We start from the raw sequence: 25259 nt of genomic DNA, 5'->3' as shown, positions 1-25259 counted from the left end.
ATCTGACCGATACTGGAGGGCGCCCCCAGAGAGGTCCAGGCACCTGAAACGCATCTTCAGCACGCCAAAGCACCTCTATATCACTCCCCTTGTCGCTACATGGGCATCATTGTAGCGGTTCTCCGCCTCATTGCGTGGCCTCCGTATAGGCGTCATCAGCCACGATCGTAAAGAGTAACCCCTGTCGCCCAGCAACCAGCCCCTCAGCCGGGGATGGCGTCCCTCGTACATGCCGGTGATGGATGACCGCGACAACACGTATGAGTCGTGTACACTGCCTGGGTAACGGGCACAGACGTGCAGGATCATCATGCGGTGGTCGCAGACCACCTGTATGTTCATCGAATAGGTCCCCTTCCTATTGGTGAACACGGCCCTGTTATCTGCAGGTGGCCGCACGGCGACGTGCATCCCATCAATCGCGCCCTGGACCATGGGGAACCCGGCCACGGCAGAGAAGCCCACGGCCCGGGCATCTTGGCTGGCCCGGTCCACAGGGAAGCGGATGTAGCGGTGCGCCATGGCATATAGGGCATCTGTCACTGCCCAGGTGCACCGATGCACCGATGTCTGCGATATGCCGGACAGGTCCCCACTTGGTGCCTGGCATGACCCCGTTGCATAAAGATTCAGGGCCACCGTAACCTTGACGGACACGGGGAGAGGGTGTCCCCCGCCAGTGCCACGCGGTGACAGGTGTGCCAGCAGGTGGCAGATGTGTGCCACGGTTTCCCGCCTCATCCGGAGTCTCCTCCTGCATTCCCGGTCCGTGAGGTCCTGGTATGACTGCCGGGGCCGGTACACACGGGGCGCCCTCGGGTGCCTCCGTTGCCGTGGGGCCGCGACGTCCTCCTCCCCCTCCTCGTCCTGTCGGTCAGGTGTCCCTCCAGCCTGGGCGGCTGCCACCTGCCCCTCTGCGGCAGCCTGCGCCGCCTCTCTGGCACGCTCCTCCTCCTCCTCATCCAGGGCAACATAGACATTAGTGGCTGCCGCCACGGCGGCCAACATCACTGGATGATCGGAAAACATGACGGCCTGGTTTGGGGGGGGGAAACGATGACATGTCATCATTGCCCATATCCCCTCCTGCCCCCAGCCAGGTGGCATGGACCGCATGGGTCCAACTGTTGGAGGCTGGCACCTGGCCAGGTGGACCAACTCACTTGCCCTCGCATCCCCCCTCCCCGGCACGGGCCCCCCATCCTCCTCCCCGGCACGGGCCCTCCTACCCCCTCCCCGGCACGGACCCCATCCTCCTCCCTGGCACGGACCCCATCCTCCTCCCCGGCACGGGCCCCCCCATCCTCTTGCCCGGCATGGACTCCATCCTCCTCCCCGGCACGGGCCCCCCATCCTCCTCCCCGGCACTGCCCCCCCCCATCCTCCTCCCCAGCACGGGCCCCCCATCCCCCTCCCCGGCACGGGCCCCCCATCCTCCTCCCCGGCACGGACCCCCCCCCATCCCCCTCCCTGGCACGGACCCCATCCTCCTCCCCGGCCACGGGCCCCCCATCCTCCCCCCCAGCACGGACCCCATCCTCCTCCCCGGCACGGGACCCCCATCCTCCTCCCCGGCACGGGCCCCCCATCCTCCTCCCCGGCACGGCCCCCCCCCATCCCCCTCCCCGGCACGGGCCCCCCATTCTCCTCCCCGGCACAGACCCCCCATCCTCCTCCCCGGCACAGACCCCCCATCCCCCTCCCCGGCACTGACCCCCCTCCCGGCACTCCCCCGGAGCCCAGCCCACTCTAACCACCCCCCCCCCCCCCCCGCCGCACACACACAACCCTAGACACACCTCTCCCCACACATTCAGACTGCGGCCACGCCATCGCCTGCCCAGCGGCCAACCCCCCAGGCCATCACTCACCTCCACGCTGGTCGACGTGAACCTGGAGCACAGGTTGACGCCGATTAAAAGGAGGTTTGATTTACGTCGACGTGAGCCGTCATCACGTCGACGGGACTTCGGCCCATCCGGACGGGAGAATATCGGCAGGCCCAAAATCGGCTGCCTTGCGCCCACCCATGCCATTCTCCGACGTCTGCGGCGCCATTAACGCCCCGCCGACTTTTCTCCCTTCGGAGACTTCGGCAACCGGCAGGGGCGGGATTCACGGCGGCCAACGGCCATTCTCCGACCCGCTGGGGGGTCGGAGAATGACGCCCCAGGAGTGGGAGCATATAATGCTTTGAGACGGGGTCCAATTGTGGTCAGCTGGTCTGCAGAGTTGGGGGCTAATGGTTGTGGATAGAAAGAAGATGATCAGGGGATCCAATCATGAGAAAGCTAGTTGGGTAATTTTCATGATGGTCAGGGACCTGATCATGGCAGCTTGTGGGTCTGTCGGTAGTCAGGGGAGGTCTAGTGTTGGGAGGGAGAGCCTACAGATCACCACAGGGGTGGTTTTGGGTAGCTTGCTGGGGCTCCTCTTTGTCCACAAGCAGAGCTGTAAAAGTGCTTATCTCGTAGATTTAATCTTTTCAACTGCCAGGAATCCCTTAACAAAATAACGTAAACTAAATAATTATTTCAGACCATCAACATGAAATGTGGTTGGAATTTAGTCCCTGCCAGAATGGTAGATCATAACTTTGAAAATGAATTATTCCTGGGTAGTTGTTAACTGCAGCCTATCCTCACAGCGGGCCCAGCCTCCCACTGTTCTGCACTATGTTCCCTCGACACCGCTCACTGAATTACCGTGATCTGCAAGAGATCAGCCAGGAATTTTCTGATTGGTTGAAAAAATGGAACTGTCATTTGTGATAATCTGCCCTGAATCAATTTCCCAACAAGATTCTGACTACAGTTTCTGAAATCTGGACATTGGGTTTTATTCTTTGGTTCCCTTCGATTTTTCTCTCTCCTGTCTGATGTGCTACAAACCTCAAGGCAACTCTCTCACTTGAGTGGTATTTTAGTTTCAGTTGAAAGCAGCCGATAGCAACGCCTAACTTGTTACCTTCATGCTAACAGATACAACACGTTACCCAACTCCTTGTATTAATGTAAAAGTTCTGTGTTAGATGTAAATATAAATGAAGCATTCACTTTTACTGATTCAATGGATTGCAGTCAGCTGATATCCTGATAAAGTAACAAAAACAGAAAATACTGACTCCAAATATTACTGGCAAGCCCTCCTTCTCGATTTGAGCATATCATCGCTCAGCATTGGCCAGAGTCCTCGAAGTGAAAGTGATGGGGCGTTCCGTGCCATTGTCCCATCCATGGGCTGGCACACCCCAATGCTGCAGGGATGTTAGGATTAATGGCCGAGCTGGATCATAGTGAATGAGGAGCTATGTGGACGACAGGTGCTCCTTTACTCTGGTGAATGCTTTGTCTTGTGAGGCACCCCAGAACCACTTCTGGTCCTTCTTCAACAATATGGGGAGTGGAGCCAATAAGGTGGCCAGGTTGGGAATGAACTTTCCGTCATAATTTATCAGGCTTTGGAACGACCAGTGTTTAGTGGTGTTCTTCGGGATTGGGGCCCCTTTTACGGCCCGAACCTGCGGTGGAATTCTCCGTTCCTGAGACTAGTGTTGACGCCGAGGCAGGATTTGTGGACTTCTACAACAGCAAAACTGGCGCCGCACCTGAACCAATTTAGTGACCATTGAGAGGTGAGCAGAGGCTCCACGTGGAACACAATCGATTCCATTGAGAAATGGTGCGGGATTCACCGGATACATGGACTTCTACAACAGTGAAACAGGCGCCTAACCTGGACCGATTTAGTGCCCACTGAGGTGCTAGCAGAGGCTCCATGTTGAACACAATTGATTGCATTGAGAAACGGTGCGGGATTCAACGGATTCATGATTGACACTCAGGTGCTGATAAGCTGCAGCCGCATATACCCACTTCACTCCCCCCACACACGAGCCAACACGATGGTAGCGAGGAGAGCGGAACCCCATTTTACAGACGCCAAGCTTGAGACCCCACTGGGTGCCATGGAGGACAGGCGGGCTTCCCTGTACCCTGGCCCAGGAAGCTGCCAGCCGCCACTGTTCGACGCACCTGGGCGCAGCTGATAGAGGTGGTCAGCGCCATCAGAAACACCGTCCGGACAGAACAGCAATACAGGAAAAAACTGCACAACCTATTCAGGGTGGCCAGGGTGAGAAGGCAGTACTGTACCTGGCACCAACCCCCATCCCAGACACTCGTAACTCTACCACACCCTCCCCATAACCCGGAGGGTGTCAAAACCCACACCCTGCACCACATGCCAGCACCTATACTGGCTGCCATGGCCAGCTGCCCTGTCCACTGAAGCCACCAGCTACCCACCCCCTGGGCTGAATGCGTCGGACTGCCAACACTGTGCATTTTTTGTTCCGCACTTGCCTCCAGGCGAAGGTAGCCCATAACCACCAGGAGCAGGAAGAGACTGAAGTGCGACCGACGGGCCTGCGGCCTGTCACCGCAGCAGGGTACAAGATCCTGGACGTGGTCATCGGGCCCGAGGTCAGGGTTGTTTCCGGGGTGGAGATCAGTGTCAGGCAAGGAAGTGAGACCCCGTTGAGCTGCAGTTCTCCGTGACTGTGTGTCACCCCCCAACACCGCCCTCACCCCATACCACATTCACCTCCACACCACCCTAACAGCACCCTCACTCCCAAACCACCCTCACCCCCACACTACCCTAACACCACCCTCACCCACACTATCCTCACACCCCTCAAACGTGGGCAGCACGGTAGTAAAGTGGGCAGCACGGTAGCACAGTTGGGCAGCACGGTAGCACAGTTGGGCAGTGCAGTAGCACAGTTGCTTCACAGCTCCAGGATCCCAGGTTCGATTCCCGGCTTGGGTCACTGTCTGTGCGGAGTCTGCACGTTCTCCCCGTGTCTGCGTGGGTTTCCTCCGGGTGCTCTGGTTTTCTCCCACAGTCCAAAGATGTGCAGGTTAGGTTGATTGGCCATGATAAACTGCCCTTAGTGTCCAAAAAGGTGAGATGGGGTTACTGGGTTATGGGGATAGGGTAAAGGCGCAGGCTTAAGTAGGGTGCTCGATGGGCCGAATGGCCTCCTGCTGCACTGTAAATTCTATGATTCTAACCTACACCACCCCCACACCCACATCACCTTCACACCACCCTGACCCCTGCTCTACACCCCCTCCCCAACACCCCCCCCCCCCCCCCGCCCGATGTCTAATGTCCTTCTGGTGTCCCCCACCCAGACCCCAGTCATAGCCATAGCCCCAGGTGCCAAACAGTGACGAGGACGCCAACACGGTCGCGAGCCATCAACGCAAGACCCAGGACACCCTGGAGCTCGAGTCCGATGATGACACTGATTTCCCGTCACAGCTGTCTCCAATACTCTCCACCATCCCAGAGATACTCACCTCGGTTGGGCGTGTTAGTGAAGAGGCTCTTGGGGCACCATCTGGTGCGCACCACGCACATGCTCTGGTATAGCAGGTGCAGGTAGGAACGCCAAGAGAGCAGACGGTCGGAGGTGGGCTTGGCTCCTGACAGTGATGACCGCAGTTCAGCCATCGGTCACCGCTCCAATGTCCCACCCCCATCCCATTACCCCTCCTCCCCACCCACTCCATGGGCGTTGTTGTAGCAGGTCTCCCCGTCGGTCTGTGCCCTCCGATAGGCATCATCAGCCACGGCCACAATGGATAACCCACTGCCCAGGAGCCAACCCCTCAGACGGGGATGTGCCTCAAAGAGGCCAGGAACCATCAAGTGTGCCAGGATAAAGGTGTTATGCATACTGCCCAGGTATCGGATGCGCAGCTGATGGTCACACACCAACTGTACGTTCATCGAGTGGAATCCTTTTGGTTTGTGCAGAGCGGCCTGTCATCTGCAGGTGCTCATAGTAGGACATGCATCCAGTCAATCACCCCCTGGTCTCGGGGTATCTCGCCGATGGCGGATGACCCTGCTGCCCGGGCATCCTGGTGGGCTTGGTCCACATTGAATTGAATGTATTATGCCGACTGGGCATATAGGCCCTCCGTAATGATGAGGATGCACCAAACTCTGTGAGATAACGGACAGGTCCTCTATCGGCGCCTGAAAAGAGTCCGTGGTGTAAAGGTTCAGGGCGAACATCACCTTGACGACCACTGGGAACAGGTGTCTTCCTCCATTCCCATGCGGTGCCAGGTGTCTAACGATCTGGCAAATATGTTGCATTGAGTCTTCGATGGCATGCCTGGTCTGGCAAGCCCTCGATTGACAGATGCTGGCGGTACATGTGAGGCCTCATGCGGCGTCTCCTTTGCACCTCCTCCTCCTTGGCCTGTTGGATGGCTTGCTCTCCATCCTCAACGGCTGCCTCCTGTTTCTCTGGGGCATGCTCCGCTGCTGCATCTTCCTCCTCCTTGAGCAGTTCCAGCTCATACAGCCTCAGTGCATTCCCCAGTGCTGCAGCAACTAAAAGGAAGGCCACCATTGCTGGTTTTTATTTCAATATCCATTGTCTGCAGGGAGTGAAATGCCGACATGTTAGCTTTGTGCATAACCCCGTGCCCAACCAGATCCAATGGGCTCCATGGTGGCCCTGGTTGGCACTACAGACCTTGCTCCTTCATGTCTCCCCTCCCCCTCCATCCCCGCACTCCTGGTCCTGTCGGTGCACGGCACTGTGGGGGCCTCTAGCCCTGCAGCACGTCCCTGCTGCTAGGGGTACCATTGGCTGGCGCTGCCCTTGTAGGATAAGAGAGTGCACAACCTCAGGGAGAGGTACAGGCCCGTGATAGATACCTTTACAGCTAATGGTGATAGATACCCACTGAGAAGGAGGTCTTGTTTCAGCTGCAGATGTCAATAATGACTTGTGCAAAAACCTGAGCTCCCTGAGACACAGGTGCTCACACAGATCGAGAGAGCTGATGCTCAGCTTGTGTTGGGGTTCTCTCCTCTTGAATCCAAAGAAGTGCAGGTTAGGTGGACTGGCCATGCTAAATTGCCCTTAGTGTCCAAAGATGTGCAGGTTAGGTGGGTTACAGGGATAGTGCAGGGGAATTGGCCTAGGTAGGGTGCTCTTTCAGAGGGTCTGTGCAGATAAGGTGGGCTGAATGGCCCCCTTCTGCACTGTCGGAATCCTATGGTTCTAAACAGACTGAACAGAAGTGAATCTGGCAGTAACAACCTGCTACTATTTTCTCACCTGTTTCATCAATGTCCTTTTTTCTGATCATTCAGGAAATTATTAACCCATATTTCTATTTAAAATAAAACTAATCACATTGGAGTTTCATTATAAAAACTTTTGTTGAAATTACATTTGCATTATTGGACAAGATTGTATGATGTGGCATGCTGATCTTCTAAAATTCTGAATTTTATATTCTGAAGCCATATAAACGCAACTACTAGACAATGGTGAAAACGCCCAGTAAAAAGTATGGTCATTGGCTAAGTATCAAACTACTGCAGCTTACCTTGCAAAATGTGCTCATGCCCAGTCAATTAAAAACTTACTTTGAAGCTATCACTTTAAGCTCTTCGTAACCTTTGTATGCCAATCTGAAATTTCCATTTACCTGGGGCTGGATTCTCCGCAGCCCCGCACCAAAATCGTGGCTGGTGCGGGGGCGGAGAATCCACTTTCACGCCGTAATCGGGCCCGGCACTGGTCCGGCAATTCTCCGGGCTCCGAAAATCCTCGTGACCGTGGAGTATGCCGCGCGGCCGGGGGCCCATTGCCAGAGGCCCGCCCAGCAATCTTCCACTCCCGACCGGCCGAGTTCCCTATGGCGTGGAACTAACCACCTATTGCCAGTCGGGACGCTGGCGTGGCGGCTGCGGACTCAGTCCGCCGCTGCACTGGCCGGGGCGGGGGGATCAGAGGCCAGGGAGGGCCTTATAGGCAGCCGGGGATTAGATCTGCGCGATTTCAGGCCCGGGCGCGTGGTCGATCGGAGGGGTCTCATTTCTCTGTGTGGCTCCACGGTCCGAGTCCGCCATGGAGCTCGGCGCGGCCGCTGGAGGCCGCCACCGTGCGCATGCGCGGACTCCGAACTGGAAGTGCGGGGGTCCATATCCACAGCTAAAGCTGCAAAATTTACTCCGATCCCTGCTAGCCCCCTGCATGGCATTGAATTAGTTCAACTTTTTAATCGGAATTTCGGGAGTAAAACTCCACCATTTTTACGCCGACGTGGGGACATTGATCTCCCAGGAAGACAACCCAACTAGATGTTACTGCAAAACCTTTGGTTTTCTTGAACTATTAAACAGAGTCTTTACCCATTTTACTGTTAGGAGCATGCTAAAAGTTCCACCCAATGACCAGAAATAGACAATATTTAACCTAAACAAAGTAAATATTTTCTAGGTGAATTTCTTCAGGATTTCTCCCTCTCCATCATCATAACAATGGCAAAAATTCCATTTACACCTGTAATCAAGTTTCCATCAAATGTCTGCTGAAGTTATGATGGTGGAAATTTAAATTGTACACTGCAAGATCTCATACAGAGCAATGAGATGAATATTCAATTAATCTATTTCTAGTATCCTGGCCAACATTTATGCCATAATTAAAATCACTTGCCGAAAACTGATTAACTGGTCATACCTATTGCTGTTCACAGGAGCATGCTGGGTAAAAAATGGTTGATGCCTTTCCTTCATTATACAAGTTTATTTTTACTTCTTTTATGGTGTTGGTTGAGAGAATAAAATGTGTTAGGTCTCCAGAGGAATGTCCTACTCATTTGTATCTAGTATCATGGATCTTTAAAATCACTAGAGACATTGAATACACTGGAGAATCAAAAACACTTGGGTGTTAATGAGCAATACTGCAATGTAGAGTTTGGAGGAATCATTTTACAAGCATGTGTTACCAATGTGAAGTCTTGTCAGCCTCAGAACTTACAGAAGTTTGGGTGTGTACTAATTTTCACACATAGCCAGATCCCACAAAGAGATGAGCGGCCAATTAATTTAATTCTGGTAATGTTGGTTGAGGGAATTATGTTGGCTAGTATATCAGAACTTGCTACTTTAACTTGAACAGTCCAATGGAATGTTTAATTACCTTTTGATCTGGGGAAAAAGGCAGTTGGAACCATATTTCATTGAAAGGAACAAAAACAGAAAATCCTTGATAATCTCAGCAGGTCTGACAGCATCTGCGGAGAGAGAAGGGAACTAACGTTTCGAACGTGGATGACTCTTTGTCAAAGTTTTTGTCTCTTTGTCATGAGTCATCCAGACTCGAAGCATTAACTCCCTTCTCTCTCCATAGACGCTATCAGACCTGCTGAGATTGTCCAGTATTTTCTGTTTTTGTTTCAGATCCCAACATCTGCAGTAATTTGCTTTTATCTTCGTTTTTCATTGAAAGGAAACCATCTTTGGAAATACAGATATCCCTCAGTACTGTACTGGATATCAACCTAGACTATGTGCTCAAGTTCTATTGTGGTTAGAAATAAAATGTTAAAAAATTATTGGTGTGGCACAGTTGAATTTCTGATTTGTGCTGTCAATGGCCAAGACCCCTTACCAGCGATGAAGCTTTATTAAATTGCCCCTCAGTAGGGATATACTATAAAAATAGCACATCTTCAAATGGAGCCTGGTAAAGCTGATTCAAAGTTCAGATCTGCTTCATAAATGTTCAGAAACCATTGGGAAATACAGAGACTGGGCAAGAGGTTGAAGTAATTACAATAAAGAGAAAAGATAACTGATATCTAAGTACTGGCTATAATCATCCCATGGCAGCCCAAGAGAATCAAATTCGGCAAGTAAATTAGCAGAAAGTCAGGTGATATTAGAAAACAGCTAGACAAATGGTAAATAAAATAAAGGGTGACTAGAAGACAGCTACATAGATCACAACAGAATCAAGGTAAGAGAGAGATACAGCTAGGAATATTTAAACAGGGCCTGGGAAGCACTGAAGGAGGCAAATTGGAACATGGCCAATTTCAAACTGAAAGCAGATGGTCAAAATAGAAAACTACTGGAGGAATCAGGGCATAAATGAGAGTGCTATGGAGCACAGGCGTAGAGATAAGAACACAGCTGAGAGGCACACACATAGCTGGAGCACTTCTGGAATGAAGTCACAAATGAGTAATATAGCTATTGCAGACGAGTGAAGTAAGATCTAAAATACAGCATGAATATCTACAGATGAGCAAATTAAGTGTTTCCCACAGTCAATCAATACCCAATCACGCTAGAGGTTTAACCCTGTCTACCTGGAAGAAACTGGTGGAGCGGTCAGTTAAAATCACCTGAGAAATTATGCTGATATCCTGCTCTCTTGCCACAGCCTTTATTTTTAACTTGCTCTTAAAGAAAACAGCAAGGATACCAACAGGAATCTAGAGCAGTTCTACTTTAAAAGTGCAAAACTGGGTTCAAATGGCAGTATCAATACCTGACTTTAGTGGCTACAGAGAAGTCCAAAACGAGAGACGTAAAGAAACTTATTTTATTACAAAGTAAACTATATACACAGTACACTCCTGGTCCCAGTTGGGACTACTCATGTTCGGCTCCCATCCGGGCTGGCTTTTATGATAGAGTCCATTATGCCCCAACCTCTCAGCGGGGAAGCTCGTATTCTATGAGGCTCATGGGGAGGCTAATTGGTCCCTCCCCGTAGGTCTCATGCGTGATATAACATCCCTCCCCGCCAAAGTCTGAAGACCAGTCCGAGGGAGGTGGAGCAGGAGGCTGCCTGCTCTTTTTCGCCTGTGGTTGCGCCACTTACAGCTGCGGGGCCGGAATAGGAGGCGTATATCATTTCCTTGCTGATCGCCATGGAATACCGTGTATACTAAACAAGAGTTGCCGTCTTTTAATCGTCTCCTTCGAAGTAGTGGATGACATCCTGTGGACCTCGAGCCACCATGAATGGGCATCCACAATAATTAGAAACATAGAGACCAGGAAAAGAGCGGCAAGGTCGGTATGAAGCCACACCCAAGGCCGACCTGGTCATTGCCATGGGTCAATTGGTGCAGTGGGCGGGAGCTTCTGCTGCTTCTGGCAAACATCGCACTGCTGAGCCAGCTGCCCGATCTCCACATCCAGGCCTGGCCACCGGATGTAACTTCGGACAGGAATTTCATTTTTGATACCCCGGGTGCACGTTATGCAGATCCCGCAGTATAAAGTCTTGACCCTTATATGGGATCACGATGCGAATTGCCCATAAAAGGATGCTGTCTTCGGCACTGAACTCTCCTATCTTGGTCAAAAAAGCCTTTAACTCGTTGGGCAGTTTCCAGTGTTGACCACCATATAGTACGATATGGTGGACCTTAGACAAGAAGGATCTCTTTGCATGCACTCAAGTATTTGGGCTTCCGTGACTGGCAAAGTATCCATGAAGTTCAATGTGGCTACAACATTATGAACTCTTGGGGGTGGGTGGGGGCCATGTCGGCTGCGGAAGGCTACTCAATACATCTGCATTCACAATCTGTGTGCCCGGTCGGTGCTCGAACCCATATTCATACGCCACCAACATGGTCCCATCTCTGGATAGAGGCTGACATGACGGGATAGCCTTGTCCTCCTTGAAGATTCCCAACAACGGTATGTGGTCCATCAGTACCGTAAAACAACTCCGTTACACATATTGATGGAACCTTTTGACTGCAAAAACTACGGCCAATCCTTAGTTTTCAATTTGGCGTAGTTTCTCTCAGCTGTGGCTAGTGTTCTGGGGGCAAATGCACTTGACCATTCTCTACCATCATCCATGCGGTGTGACAACTGTGTGAAAGCTGTACGTGAATATCGCACATTACTATCAGTAGTTTGGCAGGATCATAGTGAGTTAGTAGGATGAAGTTAATTGCTTTTTGACTTGAGTAAACACCTCTTCCTATGGTGCTCTCCACACCCATGGCTGTTTTTTTTTTGTCAGGAAGTGCAGGGTGGCTAGCAAGGTTGCGAGTCCAGGGATTAATTTTCCATAATAATTGACTAGCCTCCAAAACGCAGCATCACTAGTGTTCTCCGGCATGGGGTTCTGTTGAATTGCTCGCACCTTCTCTTTTACCGGGTGTAGTCCATCTCGGTCCATGCTGCAATCTAAGTAAATGATCCCTGGCGAAGAAATGCATTTCTCTCTTTTGAGGCAGACGCCCGACTCTGAAAAGCAGCGGAGAACTTCATCCAGGTTGCTCAAGTGCTCCCGCTCCATCATACCCATGACCAATATATCATCTAAATAAACCGCCACATGTGCTCGGCCCCTCAGAATGATGTGCTGGAAAATGGCATAGGCTGACGCCACACCAAAGGGCAATCTAGTGTACTCATAAAAGCCCCTGTGGGTATTTATGGTCAGGTATTATCTGGATTCAGGATCTGTGGCGCACAAAGACTCCGTGAGACGAATAGAGTGAAGTCGATGAGGCTTTATTAAGCGTGTCTGTTCCCCCGCAGCTCGATAGTAGAATGGCCTGCGGGGGAGGACTCCGGCTTCTTATACTCCGCCTTCAGGGCGGAGCTAGAGGTCAACGGCCAACCAGGACCCGGGATCTGTCAGCCAATGACATTAGGGCTTCCAGTCCCACATGACCCCTAATACATACTACCACATTCACCCCTTGTCAAAAATGAACCGGCGGGGTGATGCTTCGCATGGTGGTAAGGGTTTACAGGGCTGGTCCTGGGAGGAAAACATTCATATGGCAATACAGTATGTACAATTTTGTCCTGATTCAACTATTTACAGAAGGTATCGGGAGAAAAGCAAAATGTTCTTGTGAAAAGTCCATATATCGATTTAGATCGACGCCACGAGTAGGTCGGGCGGTCTGGTCGTCCGTGTCGATCGCCTCGGCCCCGGTGGTGGTGGTGGTGCTTGTACCGGTGTTGTCGTCTCCGGGAGCCTTACGGTTTCAGCTTGGGCTTTATTCTTGGTTGGGCCTGAGGGGAGGGGAACCGATCCTCCTGGGAAGGGGGCGGTCGCGGGGTGCGGCGGTGGCAGGAAGGGGGGGGTTGGGTGAATGGTGTCGGGGGGGGGTGTGTGTTGCCGGCGGGCGCCAGATCCCGCAGGGAGGCCGTGTCCTGTCGGCCGTCGGGGTACTCCACGTAAGCGTACTGCGGTTCGCGTGGAGGAGGTGAATCCTTTCGACCAACGGGTCCGCCTTGTGTGCCCGCACATGCTTTCGGAGCAAGATGGGTCCTGGGGCCGCCAGCCAGGTCGGCAGCGACGTTCCAGAGGAGGACCTCCTAGGGAAGACAAGGAGACGCTCATGAGGCGTTTGATTAGTGCTCGTACATAATAGCGACCGGATGGAGTGGAGAGCGTCTGGGAGGACCTCCTGCCACCGTGAAACTGGGAGGTCCCTGGACCGTAGGGCCAGTGGGACGGTCTTCCAGACCGTGCCGTTCTCCCTCTCTACTTGCCCGTTCCCCCGGGGGTTGTAGCTGGTCGTCCTGCTTGAGTCTATGCCCTTGCTGAGCAGGAACTGGCGCACTCGTCACTCATGAAAGAGGACCCCCTGTCGCTGTGGACGTATGCGGGGCAACCGAACAGTGTGAAGATGGTGTTCAGGGCTTTAATGACTGTGGCCGCGGTCATGTCAGAGCAGGGGATGGCGAATGGGAAACGGGAGTACTCGTCCACCACATTAAGGAAGTATGTGTTGCGGTCGGTGGAGGGGAGGGGCGCTTTGAAATCCAGACTAAGGCGTTCAAAGGGGCGGGAAGCCTTAATCAGGTGCGCACCATCCGGCCTGAAAAAATGCGGTTTGCATTCTGCGCAGATGTGGCAGTCCCTTGTGACTGTACGGACCTCCTCTAAAGAGTATGGGAGGTTGCGGGACTTGATGAAGTGGAAAAACCGAGTGACCCCCGGGTGGCAAAGGTCCTCGTGGAGGGTTTGGAGGCAGTTAATTTGTGTGTTGGCACATGTGCGCGGGATAGGGCATCGGACGGCTCGTTCAGCTTTCCGGGACGATACAAGATCTCGTAGTTGAAGGTGGAGAGCTCGATCCTCCACCTTAAGATCTTGTCGTTTTTGATTTTGCCCCGCAGTGCATTATCGAACATGAAGGCTACCGACCGTTGGTCGGTGAGGAGAGTGAATCTCCTGCCGGCCAGGTAATGCCTCCAATGTCGCACAGCTTCCATTATGGCTTGGGCTTCCTTTTCCACTTAGGAGTGGCGGATTTCTGAAGCGTGGAGGGTTCGGGAGAAAAAGGCCACGGGTCTGCCCGCTTGGTTAAGGGTGGCCGCTAGAGCTACGTCGGAGGCGTCGCTCTCGACCTGGAAGGGGAGGGACTCGTCGATGGCGCGCATCGTGACCTTTGCGATATCCGCTTTGATGCGGCTGAAGGCCTGGCAAGCCTCTGTTGACAGAGGGAAGGTCGTGGTCTGTATTAGGGAGCGGGCCTTGTCTGCGTACTGGGGGACCCACTGGGCGTAGTATGAAAAAAAACCCAGGCAGCGTTTCAGGGCTTTTGAGCAGTGCGGGAGGGGAAATTCCATGAGGGCGCGCATACGTTCGGGGTCGGGGCCTACTATCCCATTGCGCACTACGTAGCCCAGAATGGCTAGCCGGTTGGTGCTAAAAACGCACTTGTCCTCGTTGTACGTGAGGTTCAAGGCTTTGGCGGTCTGGAGGAATTTTTGGAGGTTGGCGTCGTGGTCCTGCTGGTCGTGGCCGCAGATGGTTACATTGTCGAGATACGGGAACGTGGCCCGCAACCCATGTTGATCAACCATTCGGTCCATCTCCCGTTGGAAGACCAAGACCCCGTTTGTGACGCCAAATGGGACCCTTAGGAAATGGTATAATCGCCCGTCTGCCTCGAAGGCTGTGTACTTGCGGTCACTTGGGCGGATGGGGAGCTGATGGTAGGCGGACTTGAGGTCCACGGTGGAGAAGACTTTATATTGGGCAATCCGATTGACCATGTCGGATATGCGGGGGAGAGGGTACGCGTCTAGTTGTGTGTACCCGTTGATGGTCTGGCTATAGTCTATGACCATCCTTTGTTTCTCCCCTGTCTTCACTACTACCACCTGTGCTCTCCAGGGACTATTGCTGGCCTGGATTATGCCTTCCTTTAGTAGCCGCTGGACTTCGGACCGAATGAAGGTCCAGTCCTGGGCGCTGTACCGTCTGCTCCTAGTGGCGACGGGTTTGCAATCCGGGGTGAGGTTCGCAAACAAGGACGGGGGTTGCACCTTGAGGGTTGCGAGGCCGCAGATAGTGAGTGGGGGTATTGGGCCGCCGAATTTGAATGTAAGGCTCTGTAGATTGCACTGGAAATCTAATCCCAGTAATGTGGGGGCGCAGGAAGGACGTGTAGTTTGTAGTTTTTGAACTCCCTCCCCTGCACCGTTAGGGTAACTATGAAGAAACCTTGGATCTGTACGGAGTGGGATCCTGCAGCTAGGGAAATCTTTTGTGCGCTGGGATAGGTGGTCAAGGAACAGCGTCTTACCGTGTCGGGGTGGATAAAGCTCTCCGTGCTCCCGGAGTCGACTAGGCATGGTGTCTCGTGCCCGTTTATTAGCACCGTTGTCGTCGTCGTCTGGAGTGTCCGGGGCCGAGCTTGATCGAGCGTAATTGAAGCGAGACGTGGTTGTAGTAGTGGAGCGTCTTCCTCGAACCCCGTGGAGCCGTCGACACTGGGGTCCGTTGTTGCAGTCCAAGATGGCGTCGGGGATGAACAAAATGGCTGCCCCCATACATCGCACATGGCTGGGGGGTCACAAGATGGCGGCGGGGTGGACAAAATGGCCGCCCCCACGCGTCGTACAGGTCTGGGGTGGTCCAAGATGGCGGCGCCCTTCCTCCCCTCGTGGTGGCCGGGACCCAAAATGGCGGCGTCTGCGGGTCGCACATGGGGCGCTGGGGGGGTTGGGGAGCGTTAGGATCGCGCGGGGCTCCCTCATCTCTGGGGACAGCGGTGGTCGGGACCCAAATTGGTAGCGCCGGCGGGTCATACGTGGGGACAGGGGGGGGGTGTTGGGGAGCGTACGCAGCGTGCAGGGCTCCCTCTTCTCCGGGGAGAGCGGTGGTCGGGACCCAAAGTGGTAGCGCCGACGGGTCATACATGGGGCGCGGGGGGGGGGGGGGGTTGGGGAGCGTAAGCGGCGTGCAGGGCTCCCTGTTCTCCCGGGACCGCGGTGGTCGGAACCCAGAGTGGCTGCGCCTGCGGGTCGTACATGGGACGCTGGGGGGGGTTGGGGAGCGTAAGCGGCATGCAGGGCTCCCTGTTCTCCCGGGACAGCGGCGACCTCGCGGGACCGGCACACAACTGCGAAATGGCCCTTTTTCCCGCAGCTCTTGCAGATTGCTGCGCGGGCCGGGCAGCGCTGCCGGGGGTGTTTCGCCTGGCCGCAGAAATAGCAGCGGGCGCCCCCGGTGCGACTTGGCGTTTGGACCGCGCAAGCCTGTGGGGTGTCCGGGGGGGGGGGGGGGGGGGGGGTGGGTTTGTCGCGACGGGTACGTACGGAGCCCAATGGGCTGCCGCGCGGTCGGGGCCGTAGGCGCGGGTATTACGCGCGGCCACGTCTAGAGAGGCTGCTAGGGCCCGTGCCTCTGAGAGTCCGAGCGACTCTTTTTCTAGAAGTCTTTGGCGGATTTGGGAGGAATTAATACCTGCCACAAAAGCATCGCGCATTAACATGTCCGTGTGTTCATTTGCGTTCACCGAAGGGCAGCTGCAGGCTCGTCCCAAAATCAGCAGCGCGGCGTAGAATTCGTCCATCGATTCTCCGGGACTTTGCCGTCTCGTCGCGAGCTGGTAGCGAGCGTAGATTTGGTTAACTGGGCGGACATAGAGACTTTTCAGTGCTGCGAACGCCGTCTGGAAATCCTCCGCGTCTTCGATGAGGGAGAAAATCTCCGTGCTTAACCTCGAGTGCAGGACCTGTAGTTTTTGGTCTTCTGTGACCCGGCCGGTGGCCGTTCTGAGGTAGGCCTCAAAACAAGTCTGCCAGTGCTTGAAGGCTGCTGCCGCGTTCACTGCGTGGGGGCTGATCCTAAGGCATTCCGGGATGATCCTGAGCTCCATAGTCCTTTTTAGGCACGCTTAATAAATTGTGGCGCACAAAGACTCCGTGAGACGAATAGAGTGAAGTCGATGAGGCTTTATTAAGCGTGTCTGTTCCCCCGCAGCTCGATAGTAGAATGGCCTGCGGGGGAGGACTCCGGCTTCTTATACTCCGCCTTCAGGGCGGAGCTAGAGGTCAACGGCCAACCAGAACCCGGGATCTGTCAGCCAATGACATTAGGGCTTCTAGTCCCACATGACCCCGAATACATACTACCACAGGGTCTAATTCCAATTGAAGATAGGCATGACTAATGTCAAGCTTTGTAAATGAATGACTCCAGCCAATTTCTCACACAAATCTTCGCGACATCAGATACCTATCCAATCAGGATATTTATTCATAAAAATCATAGAATTTACAGCGCAGAAGGAGGCCATTCGGCCCATCGAGTCTGCACCGGCTCTCAGAAAGAGCACCCCACCTAAGCCCCACATCTCCATCCGATCCCCGTAACCCCACCTAATCTTTTTTGGACACTAAGGGCAATTTATCATGGCCAATCCACCTAACCTGCACATCTTTGGACTTGGGAGGAAACCAGAGCACCCGGAGGAAACCCACGCGGACACGGGGAGAACATACAGACTCCGCACAGACAGTGACCCAAGCCGGGAATCGAACCTGGGACCCTGGAGCTGTGATGTGATAGTGCTAACCACTGTGCTACCGTGCTGCCAAAATTGTCGACTAGTTTTGTAAGGTTTAAGGACGGGGACTACTAGTGCTGCCCAATCGGAGAATTTTACTGGCCAAATGATCCACAGGCCCTCTAGTCGGCATCAATCTTCGCCAGTAATGCATAGGGATTGGGCTAGCCCGAAAATATTTTGGCAGCGCTTCAAGAACGACATGAATTTTTGCCATGTTAAGAACTCAGTAACAGACTCCCCTGGGGCCCGCTCAGTCATGCTGGGTCATGATGGTTCACTAATATTTCTACCAGCTCATCAAAGGTCTTGGAGTCCGGGGCTGCGGGATACGTGAGGCTTTTTATTACGCAGAAGGTGGGGGCTCCATAGGCAGTCAAGAGTATTACGGTCTGTCGCTCATCAGCACTTATAGCATTAGCCCTGAAAAAGTAGCGCAAACGCTCTGCGCATTGCATCTAATCTTCCACGCTTGCATCAAACACATCCAGTCTCCCAAAGAGTGGCATTTTGAAATCAGTGCAAACCTTATTCTGGTAGTGTAATAGGAGCTGACCATTCTTCCAACAGTTAGCAATCCCAACTGTAGCTCCATTTTTACCCTCGTCGCCAAAAGAGACCAAAACGAGGGGTGTAAAGAAGCTTATTTTATTACAAAGTAAACTAAAAACACAGTACACTCCAGGTCCCAGCCGGGGCTATTCATGCTCGCCTCCCATCTGAGCTGGCTTTTATGATAGAGTCTTTGCTCCACTTATGGGCCCCCACCCATCAGCGGGGAAGCTCGTATTCTATGATGCTCACGGGAAGACTAATTGGTCCTTCCTGTAGGTCTCATACGGATTATAACACTGACTGTTATTTTAACCAGTGGCCTGATAAAGCTTGTATTCCATGAGGCTCACGGGAGGTTAATTGGTCTGTCTTGTAGGCCTCATGTGGGTTATAACACTGACTGTTATTGTAACCAGTGGCCTGAATGGGAAACCATTGTTGCTTTCCTGCCATGTGAAACTAGCACTAAAAAAATTGATATGGTTCAGCAGATTATTCTCCTCGAGCATGGCTGGTGAAGACTGCTAACATTCTGTGGAGGAGGCTGAAGAAGGTCTTGGAGAAGAACCTGGAGGAGCTCTGGGCCTAGAAGGCCTGGCTGTGGAGTGTACCTTCTCACCATTGGCAGTGTGGTGATATACCTGTGCACAGTTCTGTGTATAGTTAGCAATGTGACCACCAACCAGCTGGTAGAGATAGAGCTCGATCACGTGACTCGAGACACCCGCCAGTTGATAGTAAGACATACAAGGGGATGGGCGCACTTCGAGTAGCTCCAGGAGAATTCACTGAATTCATTTAGTAGCCATCATTTGTATTATAGTTTGTTAGTTATCTTTCCACGTATTAATTATAAATAATCTTTCCAGTTGAACAACTATATGTTCTGTGTACATCATTGCCACCGTCACAACACAGGACACAACAGGCAGTAGAAGTCTGAATAGGACGACTGACAGAGCAACAGCAAAGTTTGTCCTTACACCAGGGATGGAAGTATGACTGCTGTCTTCCTGAGAGAGAATAAAAGGTTTGTGTTCCAAGGCACCACTACCACTCCCCAAGGTCATGTTTCAGTAATTCCAGTAATCTATTAGAAGATTGATTGCTGGACTGCCGTGACATCCTTTTTTGCATCCTATAACCCACAGCCATGATGGCAGAAGACTGAATTTGCAGAGCATTAAGCTGATCTTGCATCATGTCTGAACATCCATTGGAAAATTCATATGTTGGGTAACTGCTGCTTGCGCTCCATTGAAAGTTGCAACATCAGTCATCCGACATTATGGGCAGGATTTTCTGGCCATTCCCACCGGCGGGATAGTCCAGTCCCACCAACGGCGAGCCTCAGCCATAGGTGCCCTGGAAACCCCACAAACAGCGGTGGACAAGAAGGTCCCTTCACCGTCCAATAACGGGATGCCTATGCTGCCGCAAAAAAAGCCATTGTGCTGCAGAAAGTCCCACCCTTTGGAGGGCTGAAGGGCATATTCCTGTGCTGTACATAGCATGGGCTACTAACGATTGGCGGGCGCGCGCGATCTGGGAGAAACCCTACATTCTTTCGCGCAGGCCCGCTGTGTCGCTACACCACGTTGCGCTGTGCCGGCACGTAAATCACCACCACAAGCATGCGCCGGCACGGAAACGGCATCACGCGCATGCGCGGAAACGGTCATCACGCACATGCGCTGGTGCAGAAACGGCCGCCGCGCGCATACGCGGACCTGCACCGGCAGTGTAGGGCCACGTATCGGCGTCGGAGCTGCGTGAAGCACTTCAGCGCCATGCTGGCCCCCTGTGGGCCACTGAATCGCTGGGCCAAGAGGCAAATTGACGCCGACGTGAAACACTCCGGTGTTTACACCGGCGTCAACATTTAGCCGGGATTTTGGAGAATCCCAGCCCTCACCTTTCCAAGCTGAAAGTGTGGATTATTATCAACATCAGGGATCCACGAGACAACAAGAACACAGACCCTCCATTTTTGGCTATTGAATAGACCTGGAAGCTCTGACCAATCCTCAACATGTGGATGAGAATTGGGAGGGGGCCAGGAATGGATACTTGACGTATAATATATCAGGACTAAAATATCTGAAAATCTTTGATACAAGATACCAATTCTGAAAATAGAAAAACAGTTAAGTCATAAAGAAACTTCTTGTTGAAATTAGATGTTTCAACCATCAGACACTTTAGATCATTTTAGAACCATAACCAATTCCAGCACATTCATAGCAGTGAAGAAGTACTCTGGGCTCGACTTAACCGGTTTTGGGCACGTTTAGCGGCTGCAGTGTCAAAAAACAGCCCGTTATTTAATGACACTTTGCTGTTTCTTTTGACCTCGGGTTTTTCTCTCCGCAAAGGCCGCACTTAGTAATTTCCTGCTGGCGAGCCAAGCAAGAAAGGCTCCTCGTAGATCGGGCCGGAATTTTGTCTGGCTGCCCCAATCTCCTCCCTGTTTTCGATACCTCTCTCCTACAACCTGAGGAAGGCCCCCAGAAACATACCCTCACCTCTCCTCCACCTGATAAGGCCCCAACCCCAGGCAATGCCAACTTGGCACCTGAGAACCCTGGCAGTGCCACCCTGGCAGTGCCCCTGCCGGCCTGGCAGTGCCAAGGTTCCTAAGTGTCAGAGGGAGTCCCAGGGTGCTACCCTGACCTGTCCCTAACCACCCGAGGGTCTCTAATGGCCTGGCAGACCCTGCCAGAAGTGACATCACCACTAGTCCATGTTTGTTGAAACCAGTACTAAATGGTGCCCTGGCAAGGTTCATAGGCATGGCTCATAGACATGGCTCATTTAAATATGCTGATCTGGATCATGCCCAATGAGGGCAAGATCCAGATTCCAACGTCTCGTGAGACTCTGTTAAATCTCGCGAGGCGTTGAGTGTCTCAAATCTCACGAGAGTCCTCTCACGAGATTCAACGGCCTCGTCCCGACACCAAGTCAGACACAACGAGGCAGTTAAATCGTGTCCTCTAAACTGGCATAAAACTTTGGATCATTCTATCTACTATGTGACAGTTTTAATACAGACAATTTTGTAAAAAAAGCAGGTGTTTCAAGAAATCAAGTCTGTAATAAACATGTTTGGAACATCAGAAAAAGACTTACCACAGTCACTGTATTGGCGAGAGGCAGACATTTGTCCCTTGCAAGTAGCCCTGGAGAACAAAACAGAGGGTTTTTTGGAAGGCTTGTTTCATGAATTTAGCCAAATTTATTTTGAAAGTTCGCTCAGCTTTTTGCAGTAGTCTGTGTTTACCCTTGTAAGGAGATACGCTCTATTTCCCAGTTTGATTCAACCAAAATATACATATTGGAGCAGCAATACAAATCCAACCCAAAGTTTTCAACACTTCAGTGAAACCTCCATATTTGTGTATATACTGTAATGGATTTGTCATATACTGTTACAAATTCAAGTATGTTTTAGGTATCTGGTTTCTCGCCTCCCAGGGAAGAAGTTTCACCAAGATCGGGAATGGAGGCAGACGGGTCCCAAAACTACTGCCGCCAGTTGGCTTGCAGGGTTCCTGACCATGCTTTTGATGCTGGCCATTTTAAGGGAGGTGAATTTGGGGTCCAGCAGGGCTTTGTACCTCCATGAGGTGGCAGACGATTAGGTTAATTAAGAATCTTGTTAACAATATACAAAGGAGGCCGACTTGTACGTTTCAGTTAACCTCGAGTTCACAACCCAAAGCTGGGTGAGTGTGTATGCAGTTGAACTCACTGGAGGCATGCACCCAGGGAAAGGCCAGTGTACTAGCACTCCAAGCAGGCCTGCAGAACTTGCCTGCCTGCCTGGAGCAGCTGCCCTGTAGAGAATTCCCTTCAACCATCACGCCTCCCTCCCAACAATCATTTGCCACAGTGGTCGCCTGGCTGTTTTTCATTTTTTTTAAAAATGTTCGCACCTTAATGTTGAAGTGTTTGCTCAGTTACTTACCCTTTTACGCAGTCTACTGCTCTTCTCAATCTGGAAAGTCTGTAATAGGCCTTCCAGTTTTGAAAGCCCACCTGCCACTCTTATTTGGACAGAGAACATGGGCGTCATTCTCCGACCCCCCAGCGGGTTGGAGAATGGCCGTTGGCCGCCGTGAATCCCGCCACCGCCGGTTGCCGAAGTCTCCGAAGGGAGAAAGGTCGGCGGGCCGTTAATGGCGCCACTGACGTCGGAGAATGGCACGGGTCTGCGCAAGGCAGCCGATGTTCGGCCTGCCGATATTCTCCCTTCCGGATGGGCCGAAGTCCCGTCGACGTGATGACCGTTCACGTCGACATAAATCAAACCTCCTTTTCATCATAAGACCATAAGACATAGGAGCGGAAGTAAGGCCATTCGGCCCATCAAGTCCACTACACCATTCAATCATGGCTGATTTCAACTCCATTTACCCGCTCTCTCTCCATAGCCCTTAATTCCTCGAGAAATCAAGAATTTATCAACTTCTGTCTTAAAGACACTCAACGTCCTGGCCTCCACCGCCCTCTGTGGCAATGAATTCCACAGACCCACCACTCTCTGGCTGAAGAAATTTCTCCTCATCTCTGTTCTAAAATGACTCCCTTTTATTCTAAGGCTGTGCCCCCGGGTCCTTGTCTCCCCTGCTAATGGAAACAACTTCCCTACATCCACCCTATCTAAGCCATTCATTATCTTGTAAGTTTCTATTAGATCTCCCCTCAACCTCCTAAACTCCAATGAATATAATCCCAGGATCCTCAGACGTTCATCGTATGTTAGGCCTACCATTCCTGGGATCATCCGTGTGAATCTCCGCTGGACCCGCTCCAGTGCCAGTATGTCCTTCCTGAGATGTGGGGCCCAAAATTGCTCACAGTATTCTAAATGGGGCCTAACTAATGCTTTATAAAGCTTCAGAAGTACATCCCTGCTTTTATATTCCAAGCCTCTTGAGATGAATGACAACATTGCATTTGCTTTCTTAATTACGGACTCAACCTGCAAGTTTACCTTTAGAGAATCCTGGACTAGGACTCCCAAGTTCCTTTGCACTTCAGCATTATGAATTTTGTCACCGTTTAGAAAATAGTCCATGCCTCTATTCTTTTTTCCAAAGTGCAAGACCTCGCACTTGCCCACGTTGAATTTCATCAGCCATTTCTTGACCACTCTCCTAAACTGTCTAAATCTTTCTGCAGCCTCCCCACCTCCTCCATACTACCTGCCCCTCCACCTATCTTTGTATCATCGGCAAACTTAGCCAGAATGCCCCCAGTCCCGTCATCTAGATCGTTAATATATAAAGAGAACAGCTGTGGCCCCAACACTGAACCCTGCGGGACACCACTCGTCACCGGTTGCCATTCCGAAAAAGAACCTTTTATCCCAACTCTCTGCCTTCTGCCTGACAGCCAATTGTCAATCCATGTTAGTACCTTGCCTCGAATACCATGGGCCCTTATTTTACTCAGCAGTCTCCCGTGAGGCACCTTATCAAAGGCCTTTTGGAAGTCAAGATAGATAACATCCATTGGCTCTCCTTGGTCTAACCTATTTGTTATCTCTTCAAAGAACTCTAACAGGTTTGTCAGGCACAACCTCCCCTTACTAAATCCATGCTGACTTGTCCTAATCTGACCCTGCACTTCCAAGAATTTAGAAATCTCATCCTTAACAATGGATTCTAGAATCTTGCCAACAACCGAGGTTAGGCTAATTGGCCTATAATTTTCCATCTTTTTCCTTGTTCCCTTCTTGAACAGAGGGGTTACAACAGCGATTCTCCAATCCTCTGGGACTTTCCCTGACTCCAGTGACTTTTGAAAGACCATAACTAACGCCTCCACTATTTCTTCAGCTAGCTCCTTTAGAACTCTAGGATGTAGTCCATCTGGGCCCGGAGATTTATCAATTTTTAGACCTCTTAGTTTCTCTAGCACTTTCTCCTTTGTGATGGCTACCATATTCAACTCTGCCCCCTGACTCTCCGGAATTGTTGGGATATTACTCATGTCTTCTACTGTGAAGACTGACGCAAAGTACTTATTTAGTTCCTCAGCTATTTCCTTGTCTCCCATCACAAAATTACCAGCGTCATTTTGGAGCGGCCCAATGTCAACATTTGCCTCCCGTTTGTTTTTAATGTATTTAAATAAACTTTTACTATCATTCCTAATGTTACTGGCTAGCCTACCTTCATATTTGATCCTCTCTTTCCTTATTTCTCTCTTTGTTATCCTCTGTTTGTTTTTGTAGCCTTCCCAATCTTCTGACTTCCCACTACTCTTTGCCGCATTATAGGCTTTCTCTTTTGTTTTGATGCATTCCCTAACTTCCTTTGTCAGCCATGGCTGCCTAATCCCCCCTCTGATAACCTTTCTTTTCTTTGGGATGAACCTCTGTACTGTGTCCTCAATTACTCCCAGAAACTCCTGCCATTGCTGTTCTACTGTCTTTCCCACTAGGCTCTGCTCCCAGTCGATTTTCGTCAGTTCCTCCCTCATGCCCCTGTAGTTACCTTTATTTAACTGTAACACCTTTACATATGATTCTACCTTCTTTCTTTCAAATTGGAGATTGAATTCTACCATATTATGATCACTGCCTCCTAAGTGCTCCCTTACTTTAAGATCTTTAATCAAGCCTGGCTCATTACATAACACTAAGTCCAGAATGGCCTGTTCCCTCGTGGGCTCCATCACAAGCTGTTCCAAAAAGCCCTCCTGTAAACATTCAATGAATTCCCTTTCCTTGGGTCCACTGGCAGCATTATTTACCCAGTCCACCTGCATATTGAAGTCCCCATGATCACTGTGACCTTGCCTTTCTGACATGCACTTTCTATTTCGTGGTGCATTTTGTGCCCCCGGTCCTGGCCACTGTTAGGAGGCCTGTACATAACTCCCATTATGGTTTTTTTGCCTTTGTGGTTCCTCAACTCTACCCACACAGACTCCACATCATCTGACCCTATGTCATTTAGTGCTATTGATTTAATTTCATTCCTAATTAACAAGGCAACC

At 51.7% G+C, this 25259-nt stretch overlaps 1 protein-coding gene across 6 annotated transcripts in view; it reads right to left on the bottom strand.

The window, feature by feature from the left end:
• LOC140425469 (uncharacterized protein C7orf57-like) overlaps positions 1-25259 on the bottom strand; it is a 279645-nt gene that overhangs the window by 235206 nt on the left and 19180 nt on the right. For all 6 annotated transcript variants that reach the window (XM_072509769.1, XM_072509775.1, XM_072509770.1 and 3 more), the window contains exon 2: positions 21381-21430. In XM_072509769.1, coding sequence (XP_072365870.1) covers positions 21381-21411 — 31 coding nt within the window. In that variant the 5' untranslated portion in view covers positions 21412-21430. The remainder of the gene's footprint in view (positions 1-21380; positions 21431-25259) is intronic.

The sequence above is a fragment of the Scyliorhinus torazame genome, chromosome 6 (genome assembly GCF_047496885.1).
Source record: "Scyliorhinus torazame isolate Kashiwa2021f chromosome 6, sScyTor2.1, whole genome shotgun sequence".
Classification (NCBI taxonomy): Eukaryota; Metazoa; Chordata; class Chondrichthyes; order Carcharhiniformes; family Scyliorhinidae; genus Scyliorhinus; species Scyliorhinus torazame.
The sequence above is the reverse complement of the archived record's forward strand: the minus strand, read 5'-3'. Positions and strand labels throughout refer to the sequence as shown.